General features: G+C 40.8%; 2 protein-coding genes across 4 annotated transcripts in view; one reads left to right on the forward strand and one right to left on the reverse strand.

Moving 5' to 3' along the window:
* Window positions 1-9,137, reverse strand: part of LOC136057594 (hyccin 2-like) — a 73,337-nt gene extending 64,200 nt beyond the window's left edge. For 2 of the 3 annotated variants that reach the window (XM_065750360.1, XM_065750358.1), the window contains exons 1-2: window positions 9,079-9,118; window positions 8,600-8,643 (exon numbers count right to left, since the gene is read on the reverse strand). The gene's annotated coding sequence lies outside the window, so the exon portion shown is untranslated. Of the gene's footprint in view, window positions 1-8,599; window positions 8,644-9,078 lie in introns of all 3 variants that reach the window. The other variant, XM_065750359.1, reaches the window with a different exon arrangement.
* A 243-nt stretch (window positions 9,138-9,380) lies between these two features.
* On the forward strand, window positions 9,381-12,429 carry NDUFB3 (NADH:ubiquinone oxidoreductase subunit B3). The gene is made up of 3 exons (XM_065750521.1): window positions 9,381-9,500; window positions 11,022-11,163; window positions 12,178-12,429. The coding sequence occupies exons 2-3, from the start codon at window positions 11,024-11,026 to the stop codon at window positions 12,332-12,334; spliced, it is 297 nt and encodes a 98-aa protein (XP_065606593.1). The 5' UTR covers window positions 9,381-9,500; window positions 11,022-11,023; the 3' UTR covers window positions 12,335-12,429.
* The last annotated feature ends 1,917 nt before the right edge of the window (window positions 12,430-14,346 follow it).

Here is a 14,346-nt window from a genome sequence, read left to right on the forward strand (position 1 = left end):
TAGTCCAGTCAGTATCTGCACAGAAAAGGGATCGGACTTATTTCTCCAAGTTGTCCTCTGAGGATTCATGGACAACAGGCTGCGTCTGAAGCGGCTGCACTGCAGCACTCAGACGGGCACACAGGGCTAACAGCCAGGACAAGCCATTTTCCAAGTTTGACTCTCACATTATAACATCAGTTCTGGTGAGGAGACAAAATCTTGTTTCAGTCCTCTCTGTTGAAAGAAATCCCCCAGAGAAACAAAGAGAAAGCTTGGAAGTTCTTCTCTTCCACAGGAGAACTCAGGTTGCTCAAACTCATCTGCTGTTTACAGTTAACTGGGTGAAGACAATGCTGAAGAATCACAGCAGACAAACTGAAGTGCAGCAGTGCATAAAGCCAAACAAACAGAAAAGGGAGCAGCCTGCTTCTAGCCATCCTGCTCACTGGAAAAATCACATGACACTTCCGACTGAAAGGAAAGGTTGATTTTGCTAAAGTTCTGTGACAGCAAACAGCCCAGAAATACAGTTTATGGATCCTTAACTTCAATTATGTTGGTATTCTAGGTATTTTTTTCCCCTTTCTCCATTCGACTGAGCCTCTACCCCAGGATTCCCATCCCCACTTATGTTTCCAAAGGTCATACCAAACTGTTCCAAGAGATTTTCATGAAGACCCAAATACTCTAACACAGCAAAGATTTGCGTTGCTATCTACTGCAGTTCATTAACAAGTATTAAATTATGAGAACAGCTCACACGAAGCCTGACAAAAACAGCACCACATTCCTTCTTCTCCCAAGAAATTAACAGAAATGTAGTTTAGTAGCTTCCAGAAACATAAGGGCGTTACTATTTGAAACTATTGCACAGATGTATCATCGACAAGAGCAGCTTACCACATACTATGGTTTGTCAGTTACACAATTACTAAACAGAATAGCACATAATTAACAATCTAGAAGCAGCTTTTGAAGCCCAGCAATTTTGACTCAGGCCTGCTCTATGCCAAGAACAAGAAGCAAGCAGCTTAAAAAAAAAACGTGAAAAAATGCTCACACGTAAGGAACTACTCATTTTTCCACTGCAGATCTAAACTCTTGCTCTCCTCTGTGTCCATATTTAGCTCACGTCTCTACACTGTTCCGGCTCAACTGAATATCTTTAACAACAAAAAAAGCAGCGGAAAGTTCTCTACTGTCACATACAGAGAAACAGGACCTTCTGCTAGGATGAATCCTTCACCAGCATACCTTACATTCTCATGCAAAAAGACACAGTTATTAACTGATTCCTCAAAAAATGATCATGTAATTTCATTCAAGTAAATGGACTGTTACCAATCATACATCTATCTCTGTGCTGTTATTAGAATATCAACAGTTAGAAATAATATTAAGACCTCCACTCCTTACCCTTGTATTATTCCTGTTGGACAAAGATCCGTACTATCAAGACTGTGCTCCATCTACAAACACTGGCATTAGTTTTGTCACTGGAAACTCAGTTTTACAGGTTTATAGCAAAGTAAAATGCAAAGGAAGCCTGGAAAGTTAAGAATGTGACCTTAAACACCAGGAAATAAATGTAAATCTAGCACTGACTTCAATAGTACCAAAAGCACCAAGAATTTTTCTCTGCAAGATCTGGATGGCAGCTATCCAAACATAACGTGAGGTTTAACATCAGTCATTAAGTTACGTGCAAGATACGAAAGGCTGGCACAGCTATGGTGCATTAAACGCTCATCCAGTGCAATACTACTTGCAGCCACCTATCCAAGAAAGAAGCTCCACTGACAAGAACACATCAGACACAAAGCCTTCTTCACTATAATCAGTCAGTTAATAATAAAGGGGGAAAAAATCCACACAAACACACAATAAGAAGGACTACTGAAAGCAAACAATACATATTTAGAAACTGAGTTTGAGATTTACAAATTCAGCCTTGCACAAACTGTCTTCAAAGGAGTCTTTGCAGCAGCTAATAGTTGTACATAGCACAGCCCAACACACAGCTGCCTACAGAATCAACAGCAGCTCTATCCTGACACTGCTTTTATAATTACAAAAACAAACAGACAATTGTTTCTTCACATTCAGGAATAACTGATTTTAAATTACTGTTTTCACAACCAAGATTAGTCCAACCTGAGACACGGAGGATGGAAAGGATTTCTATCTGAATTGCACACACAGCCCCTGACCAATGTTTTCATACACTTTGTCTCACCCATTCAAAAAAGAAGCAGGAAGGCAAAGGCAAAACTGTTGCAAACATACCTGTCCCTGCAGTGACTTTTCAATCAAAAGAAACTTGGCAGGTTTGCCTTATTATTTGTTGTTACCCCATTAAAGCCTAAGGAGCATACACTTCTAAATAATTTGTTTTCATGTTAAAAAAGAAAAAAAACATTGAATGTAATTTTTCAGAAACAAATTAACTTAAAACACCTCTGAAACAAAATCTGCTATGCTTATGTTCAGTTCTCCACAAACTAGTGCTTCAGATATTGAGGCTCATCTGAAGAAGATGAGCATCTTCATATTTTTTTGTAAACCAAGTTTCCAACTTTGCACTCCAATTCCCAACGAGAACAAAGGCAGGGATGCAGAGGGCGTGCTCTCCAGCCTCTCCTAAAGCTCAGGGTATTCACAAAACTGAAGGAGACAGAAGGAGGTGGAAAGAAAAAGAAGGAAATTGTATTGGGGGTAGGGGGAAGAAGAGATTTTGCACATATTCCACCTCATTCTCTTTCAACACATCATCACCTCAGCTGGACAGCCATGAAAAGCATAAACAATCATTTAAACCTTACAGTCCTTCCAGACAGATGCAAAATTCCCTCTAGACTCAGCAGTTACCAAGGCAGGGCAGAAGAATGGAAGATGACCCTAACTACTACATCATAAAGTTCAGATGTCACTAAATAAAGAGAATGAAAATAGAAAAATACAAGAAAAAAATTCCATATGTCCCAGCATCACCCTGTAAGAATCAGGGAACTACTGTCATGCAGCCTGCATAAATGTCCACATCATATTTCACTGAAATAATTCAGTGTAATAGTAATGTATAACTATCTAAAGAACTCATGAACCATACACACTGCAGACACTGATAAAGACAACCTAACTACTTCAACTTACTGAAGAATCACAATGAAATAAAAGCACTGTAAGAGTCAAACTACTGAGATGATGCATAAGAACACAGATTTGATGTCTCCAAACTGCAAATATCAGTTAGCCAATTTGATTGTAACGTTATTGGATAAATACCATGTCCTGCAGTAAGACCCTTCAAAATAAGCAGGAAGAGTACACTCCTGGCAGAGAATTTTAAGTGGCTTGAACTGTTGCGACTGCATCCATAAAGGCCTCTGCTGAACATTATTATACAGCAAGGGGATTTGGCACATCCCAGCATTCAGTTCTGGGAGGGGGGCAGGCAAGGGAGTTCACCCTTTACAGCAGACATTCATCTGACATTTTAGTTCACTACCCCAGTGAGATCTCCTTCTCCTTCCTCCCATCTCCAGTTCCACTCAAAAGGAAAATCATAAATTTAAGTAAAATATTTTTCTAACTCTACCAGTGACACCAAGGGAGCAACCTGACTAGAGGCACTGGGAAACAGGGGCAAGCCAGACAGAATGCAGAAAAGCAGAATAAAATCAAGGAGGAAATTTAACAAAAAAAAAAAGACTTGCCAATGACCATTTTATAAAGCATCTGAATTGTGACTCCTGGTTACATACCTATTGAAGTAGATAACTAATTTTTTACTCCCATGAGCACTTTCAAATACAAACCATAACACAAGAAACACTGGACTTGAGAGGAAAAGACCATCTCATGGCAGCAAAGTAACACAGCTGTAGAACTCAGCTTAATACTCCAGAAGGGCACAGGAGATCTAAATTACATTGCAACAGCATAAAGCAAAAAGATGCAAATTAGTTTAAAAGTAGCTACAGGGTTTGTTAAGACATACATTCAATCGACATCTAACTTATCATACTTAAGACACTATTAACCAACATAAATGCCATTCAAAATATATCCATAACGTCACATCTAACTTTTCTGGCTGTAATGAAAACAACATACATAAAAGCCTATGCCCAAAGTCACTACATTTGACAAAAACACTATGCTAACAGAAGAATAACTACTGGTCATGCTGCAATTCTTACAGCACAAAACTTCTATTAATTATTGATAACCTGCAGCATGCGTTGGAACAGTTTGGAAACTGTATGTTATCCTGCCCAGCACCCAATCCTGGTCGCTGTTTATCCGTTCTCTTCTCTGTTGTACTGCTGGCAATAGAGACTTCTGTTTTAATATACATCAATATTTTATTTCACCAGAAGTACCCCTCTATCTCAACTTTGTATTTCAAATTCAAAAAGATAAGGTCAGAATTACATTGGAGGGAAAGTCACTCCCAGAAGTATGTCCTCTGACTGAAGTTGTTTGTTGTCATAAAAAAAGAAAAATAATTTAAAAAATAATATTCAAATGACCTGTCTTGTTATTAAAAGCATGAAATATCCAAGGAAAGGAGCAGAAAAAAATTCAATCATTTTAATAGTTTATTTTCAGTTAATGATGCAAATTCAGAGCAGTGTCCTGCTGTCAAAAGAAACAGCATTTATCCAGACACGTATTGAAATATTAAACATAAAAAACTTACACAGGGTGAGAGCACTTAAGCACTAGAACACATTACCCAAAGAGACTGTGCACCTTCTTCCTTTGGGGACATTCAAAATCTGAGGAACCTGTCCTAGCTGACCCTCAACAAAGGACTTGAAGTACATGATCTCAAGAGGTCACTTCCAACCTTAACCATCCAAAAATTCCTTTATTTATGAATCTATATTTCTGCCAAATCAGATGAAAGAAGGAAGGATCGGGAAAAGATAACAGATATTCAGACAAGACATGAGATCTGTAAATCTTTCCTGAAGTTGTTGCTCCTATTTCACCCTTCCGTTACACCCCACGTGAAATGTCTGAACAAGCTTACAAAACTCAGAAGTGAACGTTTCCTTGAACGAGTCTGAGTGAAACTTTATCTACCACACAGAAATAACTGCAAAGGAAGCACAGTGAAAAACAACATTAAATAAGAATTATTTCTTGTAACTGTACCACCTGTAAATGAAAATATGACTGAAGTAGCAAGTCAGACCATGACTGATGACTGCACATGCTCACTTTCTTTGCAAGAGTCACAAGACTTCTACCTAAAAGATAATTACTATGGCAGATGGCCTGCAATAGCAGTCAGCTAGAAAAGCCTTCAGCTTCATTCCTGCATACTAGTTCTTATCTGTAGGGTGAATAAACTGAAAGAATAGTGTTGACAGAAAATAATGAAGTGGATGGTATACTTTGCTTGGCTTATCTGGGTGGTAGACAGACAACCAGTAAATAAAGAAAGGCCTTTTCCAGATGGTCGAGGCTCACCAATAACTCCACAGGAGAGGGATCTCCAACAAGAGATCCTTCCCCGGTGATGGTCAGCCCTTAAACAGGGTCTGGGAGAGGTGGAGCCAGACTCCACCCCTTCTGATCACACAGTGAATTGCCTTCACCTGTGCTCCTGCAGCTGACTCAGTGCTTGCCTCAGGTGATCAAACAGTGGTTCAGGCCGTGATTCAACAGTTACCATACACTACCTCAATCTAAAGGAACAAGCATAAGAAAATTCATGAAAAATTACTTTCAAGCCCGTACAAGTGTTTGACTGAACACATTAGCCTGATTCTGAACTCATATCAATCCCCTTGGAAAAGAGCCAAACAGTCCTGCTCCTTCTCCTGCAGAAAACAGGAGGTATCATATTAAGTTCTCAGATAACAAGTCCAAAAAAGAACAGAGCAATGACTTATTCACACAACATGAGAAGCCAGGTGGTGCATCCTGCCAGAAAGGTGGTAGATTCAAAGCAATACCTGGACTCAGAAGAGGTTTTTTTTTGTTGTTATTTTTTTTAATCAGGTACACCCATAGAATAAAAGCCATACAAAACTTCATCTCCACAGAGAGACTGGGGGAGCTGACCTAAGTACACTTGCGTAGAAAAGAACATAATAGAGCATCTGCTGTCAACTACCACATAGTAGTGCAGCACAAGCAGGACTGAAACAATGGTTCTGTCACATACCAGCATCAAAGAGTTTTAATGGGCTTCAGGATAGGATGGCAGATTAGCCCAGCAGTACAGTTCTTCCTGTGAAAAATGATCTCTGGGTTGCCAAAAACACAGAAAGAAACAATGCTGCTCCAGCAAATCATTACTCCTAAATACAGAACAGTGGTTTGGGACTGTGATACAACCCAGGGAACATTTAGCTCAATTGCAGCTTGAGAAGATAACTTGCTCCCCCACCCTCCTTAGCATTTCTAAAACAACATCCAAAGAAACCTAGGCAGCTTAAGGAAAAATCTTTTCATCATCAATACAATTAAAACAGGATTGACCATTTCATTCAAATGACGACAAGCTTCTAGTGAAGTATAATTAACTAATGACATAAAGCCTGAGAAAGTAACATGCAATTTCAGGAGAAAAATATGCATTGTTTCCCTTTAAGTGGCTCAAACACATTAAAATAGTAACAAAAAGCACCCTCGAAATTGAGAGTACTTCAAGTCACCATCAGTCACAGTTCTCTAAGCCAGAAAATAATCAAGAACATCCCACTAAGCACAGATCACTGATACAGAGAATACTAGTATGCAAACAGAACAGTAACAGTGATACATCTGGTAATTCAGAATACATACTGACATTTCTGGAAACACAGGTTTCTGAAAGCTATCAGGACAGCCTTGCCACTTTACCCTAACATGGTAACCATAAGCAGGAATCCCAATTAATCACAACTAGAATGGCTGAGCACATGCTAATGTAACCATATCCTAGAACACTTAATTTTCAGAAATTATCACCACTACAAATAGTACAAAAACAAACAAACAAAAAACAGCAACTGAATAAACAGTGTAAAAATCATTTTTACACAGAATCCTAATGACCTTCTCTTCCTAAAGGACATTCAGTACGTTCTACACAAAATGAAAAATTCTCATGCTTCAGCTCCTTATGCATACTATTGTTACAGTCCAAAAAAGGATCAGTAGCTCAGCAAGGTGAAGTTTCCTTCACAAAAACAGACTACAACAAGACCATAAGGCTCCTTATAATTATCCAGACTCACTCGTTTGGTGAAGATACAGCTTCAGAAAGCTTGCTTTATCACTAGAACAACACATCCCTCATATTCACAGTCTTTTACTTTAGAAAGAGTACAGTCCATATTGAAAGACAATTTAGGAAGTAAGACATTAAGCAACCTCACTGCAGAGCAAATCTATAAACTGCACAAAGCTTGCCCTACTAAGAGGTTTTATATACTTAGTTTTGAATAGCTACTCTTGTTCAAACCTGACATTTATAGCGTGCTTGAAGGTGAACCTTGCAGAGCGTACTCCTTTGCTATAACTCTGTTCAACCACAACGGGTCCCACAAAGTCAGTCTTCTGTGTACAGTACTTAACATTGGAACTGACAGAGTCTTAACATCAGTAAGGCTTCACGGATAGATCAGCAAGCTACACTGCAAAGCACCATGGAAAAAAAAAAGAAAAAAAAAAGAAAAAACACAAAGCTAAGAGGGTTTTTTTTTTTTTGTTCTTTTTTTTCCCCCTTCAAAAAAGGAAATAATCTTGTCTAGTATCTAACATGTTCACAGGCCACTGAAAAAATATTCTGAGAAAAATACCAGCATTCCACAGCAAACACTAGATGCTGAACACACATTCTGTAGCTCCACTGCAATAAGAAACAGGAAATAATTCACAGGTATCAGACAGAAAGAACTTCACTGTCCATGAAACAGAAATTGAAATCCCTGGTATTCAACAAATAAAGAAGCCACCTCCAATTTCACCTCCCTGCTTTACTGAAAAAACTAATGTGTCTTCTCCTGACACTGGGTCTTACAGACTATCTCACAGGGAAAAACATTCAGCACTGAAACCAGACAGAGGCAGTCTGGATTAAACAGATGGCACTCTATTTAGAACAATTTCACTGTTAATAACACAATAATGGCACTCTTTCTGGAACACTTCTCATGCCCTCCTAATATCAACATAAAAAGCCTGAAAACTAGAAGCAGCTTCAAATCAGGTATTAAAAAACAAATCTGCACTCAGTCCTAACGTTCTGCCAGTACCACACACACTATAAAACAATGTTTATTCTCATTCCTATGTGTGCAGCAGAAATGGATAACCTAGAGTTTGCATTCAGCTACAAAGAGACGGCATAACCACAGCATTAAGAAGTGATTTAAGACCAAGTCACTCAGAGGCTGTCTTTCCGAGTTTCCTTCCAGAAAAACAATACTACATACTCAAAGAATATGGACAAAGAAAAAACACCGAATTACCCAAATAGCAACACAATCAACGCTTCATAATTATATCTATCAATGACACGCAAAGCTCCCCAGGGACGAACACTCAGTGGAACGAAGGCACAACCTCACGGGAGAAGCAGGTCTTGAGAAAACCTTTAACTTTCAGTTACCTCTCAGCGCATCTCGAGGATCTAACGCCGTCTCCCCACCGCTCCTACGGAAACAAATAGCCGTGCCCTCTGAGGAGACACCCGCTGACAGTCCCCCCAGCTCAGCCTAGCGGGCCGCTCCAGCTCTCCGTTCCCTGACGAAGGCAGCCCCGGGGGCAAGCAGCGGCCGGGCCGGGGGCGGCGGGGCCCAGGGCTTACATAAGCGCGGGGACTCTGCCGCTCGTGCCGTGCCCGAGCCGCCGCTTGAGAGGGAGAAGGAGGCCGAGGGGAGGTACCGCACCTCAGCGAGCGGCAGCGGCGGGAGGAACGGTTCGCGCCCCCGCACACGGAGACCCTGCGGGCTTCCGTCCCCGCAAGAGCCGATGGACGCACCGAGAGAGAGAAGAGAGCAGGAGAAAGAAGGACCACACGACAGCCCCCGCCCAGGCCCCGCGCTCCCACAGCTCTGCTGCGCACCCTTCCCGCCACCACCCCCTCACCCTTTCCACCAGCGCCACTGCCGCCACCTCCAGCTGCTGCCAGCCCGCAGCCCAACAACGCGCCCGCCCATTGGGCCGCTCCCGCCCCAACAAGCCCCGCGCTGATTGGCCGCTTCCTCGTCCATCGCTCATCCTCCCCCTCTTATCCCCTCTGCTCGTACCTTCGCTTGGGCTCGTGGTTATTGCGTGTGCGTGAAGTGCCTCTGTGAAGTTCCGCGGCGGCAGCACTGCGGGCAGCGGGGAGCTGAGGGCAGTCTCAGTACTTCCTCCTGCACGGAGCGGTAGGAGGGAGGGAAGTACAAAGCGGAACGGAAGCTGCACGGAACGCTTGTGCCCTGCCGTGCTTCTGTTAGCGGCTGCGTCCGCCTACTTCCGCTTCCGGGCAGAGGCTGCGTCCTGGCGGAGGGTCGCGGAGCGGGCAGGTACTGAGCGGCCGGAGCAGAGGGGGGGGAGGCAGGGCAGGCCCGGCCCGGAGCACTGCTCCCTTGGAGAGAGCGGGGCTGCTCCAGCGCGGAACGTAATGTGCCCTGCCCTGCCCTGCCCTGCCCTACCCTGCCGTCAGCTGCAGCAGCTCTATGCCGAGGCCCCTCCTCGGGACACAGGGCACCCGACTATTGCCGCAGTGCGGCTCGAGCGTGGGCCTGGGGGGGGGGTGCTTGTAGCCCCTGCTGGCAGGGAGGTAAATATTGGTAGGAGAGCAAGGTTGTGGGTTTGCCTGCCAAGGTTAGAGAGAGATGGGTTGTTGTGGGTTTTTTTTTTAATTTATTGTTTTATTTATTTATTTATCTTTAGGAGCAGGAGATGTTTTTCAGGTAATAACAGCATTATCAGAAATGCTGTCCCATCCCTTTGGGCCCCCGCAGCCAAGGCTCCTCCAGAGCTGCAGGCTTTGAGGCTGTCATCTTGGCACTGTTGAGTTCCAGACGGTTCTAAAAACTAGGGCGCTAAACCTGCTCTGTGCTGCCGGATACGGGTGTTAAAATGGGAAACTCGTGCTGAAAGAAGTCTCACTACGTTGTGAGTAGTTTCAGCTGAACCCATTGGTTACTGTTAGTTAAGTGTCAGTGCCTGGGATGCACTGGTTTCACTGACAGGGCTGAAGGCTGGAGAAGAAACCTGCCATTTACCCGGTGTTTCTAAGATCTGTACCATTTCATTTAAAATACTTATTCCTGCTGTAATCCATGGGTTTTCGTGCCTTTGAATTCCAGTTATTTGACGGTGTTGATTTAAGCATAGTAGTATTCTCTAAAAGTATACATAGGTCACTAAGTTGAGATAGCTTCTTTTGCATTCTATATTGTGACTTATAGTTATGAAGTTATCTCTACTTCTAAATCCACATCGCTGTTTTTAAATTCTAAATATGCAGTTAGGGATATTTTACTGGCCTAGCACGAGGAAGAACATGTAACGTGGTTTCTTCTTTAGTGTATTAAAAGAGCAAGTCCAGTGTGGCATATTTAAACTGTTGATCAGAGATATTTATGTATAATGCTATGAAAGCAAACTTGGGTGAATTATTATTTTAGTTTCCCCGAGTTGTGGAATTTTCTGTTGTTAAATAATGCAAAGAATCTTCCTGTTCCTTGGCAGTCTTTGTTATGTTAATGCTGTGTATTTCAGAGTCCATGTTAATGGTCTTTTTTTGTTAGCAAAAATCCCATTTTTTTTCTTTCCATAGATAAGATAGCATTATTATTGCTTTGTAAATAGTTTTATGTGAGACTCTTGCCTTTAGACATATGGCACGTTAAAGTAGCCATGTATGATTTCAGTCCAAATAGCCACCTGTTGCTTCCTATGGGAAATAAGTAATAAATTCAAGCACAGTTTGCTTCTTTATCACCAACTTCTGAAATGCAGTATAAAGTCTCTTTTCTCTTTTTTCAAAGGTCCACTGTTCACAAAGCAGAAGAACCGAAATTTATTTTTTCTTGTAGGTATGGGGCATGGAAGTGAACATGGCCATGGCCATGGCCGAACAGAACTCCCTGACTACAGGCAGTGGAAGATAGAGGGTACTCCTCTAGAGGACGTCCAAAGAAGGTTGGCTAAACGTGGTCTCAGAGATCCGTGGGCTCGGTAAGTGCAGGAGCTTCAAAAGTGGTATTGATACGTTGTCTTAACATAGCTTTTTTTCCCCCATTATGAACTATGTAAACTTTGCTTGAGTACTCTTCAGTCTTGGTGAATAAAATATTAAATGCCCTGTGTTGTGTAGCTCAGTTTTCCTGTAAGAGGAAAAAAACGCTTGAGCAGCTATTCAGGAGCCTTCAGAGCAAAGGCTTTACCTGTTAGTACTTACTTTTTGTAATCTGCTAAAAACTCACATAGTGTAACATCTGGAGGATCTTCAGGCTGACAGCACTATTCTCCAATCTGTAGTAAATGTACATTAATGTTCACCTTGCTTATAAGTGTAGATTAAGCTGTATGAAAGATGTTGTATTTGGAAAGCTGTGTCTCTTCCTAAGCAGTATGCTGTACTAACAACTGGTCTTCTGTGCCAATATGCCTTCTCACTGAATCACAGCCATTTGCACAAGAGAAGAATATGATCTGTGAACATAAATACTTTACCCCTCAGTAAAATCTGTGTGCTACTGAAATGATGGTTCTGATTTATCTGCTAGCTTGTGAGCAAATAATATTTCTTGTGTGTTTATTTATTACCTTTTTTAAAGTCTATGTCCTTAGAGGCTCAGTTTCTTTTCCTTACATTATACTGGTTGCATGAGGTTTTTAATACTCAACTCTCCTAGGTGTTTTATAGGGTAGTAACTAGACTTTGCAGTTATTCTATCCCTTGTGTGTGCCAGGTTTCAGAGTAAAATTTGATGTATTAAATGTGTAACTAGTTAAGGAAAGTGAGTCTACTGTATTTGTGTTACTTGTATCTCCTCTGAACTGCAAAGAGTTAAGAGTTGCTAACATGAGCTTTACTGTTACTGGAATACCTTACATGATAGAAATGTTACCATCTTAGTGCATATCCAGAAATAACCTCAGATTTTTTTTCCAAACAAAGAACTTTTGTCATGTTTATCACACTGGCTCCACTGAACTTTTGTTCTTTTGGTTTTATTTTCCTTTTAGTAATGAAGCTTGGAGGTATATGGGTGGCTATGCAAAACCTGCCACCTTAACAGAAGTCTTTACTAGAGGACTCAAGTGGGGATTTGCAGCTTTTGTCGTTGCTCTTGGCATTGAGTATGCCCTGTTTCCCCCAAAGAAGAATGGAGGACATCACTGAAGATCAAATATGACAATACTTTTCACTACTAAAATGTACAAAAGCCTGCTGCCCACTGTAATTATAATATGTATATTAAAGTCTCTCACAGGTGATAGTGTGTTTCTGTGACTTTATTTATTATTCTGTGAAAGGATCAAAAAGTAGCCAGTGATTTCCTTGATTTTAGTCTAGGGAAGGAAAACAAGGAACATATACACTCTTGGATTTGCTGTACCATCTTTTAAAGGAAAACAGTCAGCCCAGCTCTTTTAAGTTCTGCCAACATCCTGCTGAATGAAATTGAGGAAATGTGATGGTTTTGAGAAATAAATTCTATTTTATTCCTCACAGATTTAATAGCCATTATTTTCTGGTAAGGGATCTTGCATTACTTGTTATTTTTGAAAAGTGGAACTTAGTGACTTTTGCTTCTCAGTAAGGAAAAAATGCTACCTTAAAGCTTTAAAAAGTACCCCAAACTGCCCAAAATTGTGTGAAAATACCAAATCTACACTTCATATTGAAGACAACGATTTACAGATGCTGTGCACCAGAATTCTGTTCTTTGTAATATCCAGAAGTTAAAACTCATGTTTCTGCCACACTTACTAAGCAAAGTAGTGTACGTTTTACTCAGCAATAGCTGTACCTTATCTTATTATGGCCTCCAATATACTTGAGTGTAAATTAAAGAAAATGAAAATAAAGATCAGTTGGTTTTTCTAGTATACAATTTCAGTTATTAATGCAAAATTATACAGCTTTCTTACACTATTTTTAATTTTTTCATATTTTACTAGGTATTATTCAGCAATTCCTGGAGTGCTTTTTGCCTGGTAGGAGGAAACAGTAAAACAGGGCCTTTTGGCGCTGTCGCCTTTGCAGAGCTAGGAAATTAGCATTAGCCAGATATCCTATTTAATCTAAGCTTTCAGTTCAGACAAGAGGGTAACTGTGTCACTAAAAAGAAAAGTGAAACTGATGTTATGTACCAATAGACAATTACAGCGTGCTTCCACTGTGAATAAAGTGGAAAGTTGCTTGAGGTAGCCACGTCATGTATTGTGGGTTTATTTAACTAACATTGAAGCTCCTAACAAATGGCTTAAAAGTACCTTTAAAACATACATATTTACAGCACATTTCAAGTGGAGTTATAATAGAGCTTTATTTTTAGAGCCAATAAGCATCTGTTGATGTGAGAGGGCAGCTGTAGCATTCAGTGGAGCTTTACATCTCTGACATTGCTCAAAGCCCTATTCGTAGAGAAAACAACAGTTTTACTGATTTCTTGCCCAAGTCTTTTTCAAACAGCTCTATGCAGGTCAATCATTAAGTGGAAAAGCAAATCAAGAACATACTGTGTAAAGTCCACCGTATGAAGTATTTCCATGTTGTCCCTTAGGTACCCCCAGAAAGTATACACATTTGCAAAAGCTAATACTCGCTTTTCTCCCACCCACCCCCACCCTGTGAGCCTAAGACTAAGCTGTTTAAGATTACTTCTGAGCAACAATCTAAAATTCAGCTGAATTTTAAGAGTCAGCATTACATGCACTATTGGTGAATCTTAGCTTAAGATGCACGTTTCTCATTTCAGCTTTTCTCACAGTTACTGTGTGTGCTGACACAGCTTTCTACTGCTTCCCAGCCACACTGCCGCTGTCCCAGAAGCATAACGCTTATGCTTCTGGAAACTCAAAGCAATAGTTGTTTTGTTTTTAGGTTCTTGTTGCTAAAGCTTGTTTTCATATTTTTCTATAGGTACACTTCTTTTTGTCTGTTCTATACTAAATGCTTCAGAGCCTGAAGTGAGGTTGCTGCAAGTGTGGTGTTATTAAAACATCAGTCTTGCCACATCACTATTAAAAACAAGTTAACCTTTAAAGGTCCATTCCAACTCAACTGATTCTACTCTATGATTTACACCAGCTGAACATATAGTTTTTTCTTTTCCCCTCACTAGCAGATGAATACAGATTTATAAGTCACTGCAAGCGCATTTTCAGAATGCACATTGGTGTGCTGCT

This window comes from Cyrtonyx montezumae, unplaced genomic scaffold, assembly GCF_038088225.1.
Source record: "Cyrtonyx montezumae isolate F1298 unplaced genomic scaffold, pur_monq_1.0 scaffold_7, whole genome shotgun sequence".
Classification (NCBI taxonomy): domain Eukaryota; kingdom Metazoa; phylum Chordata; class Aves; order Galliformes; family Odontophoridae; genus Cyrtonyx; species Cyrtonyx montezumae.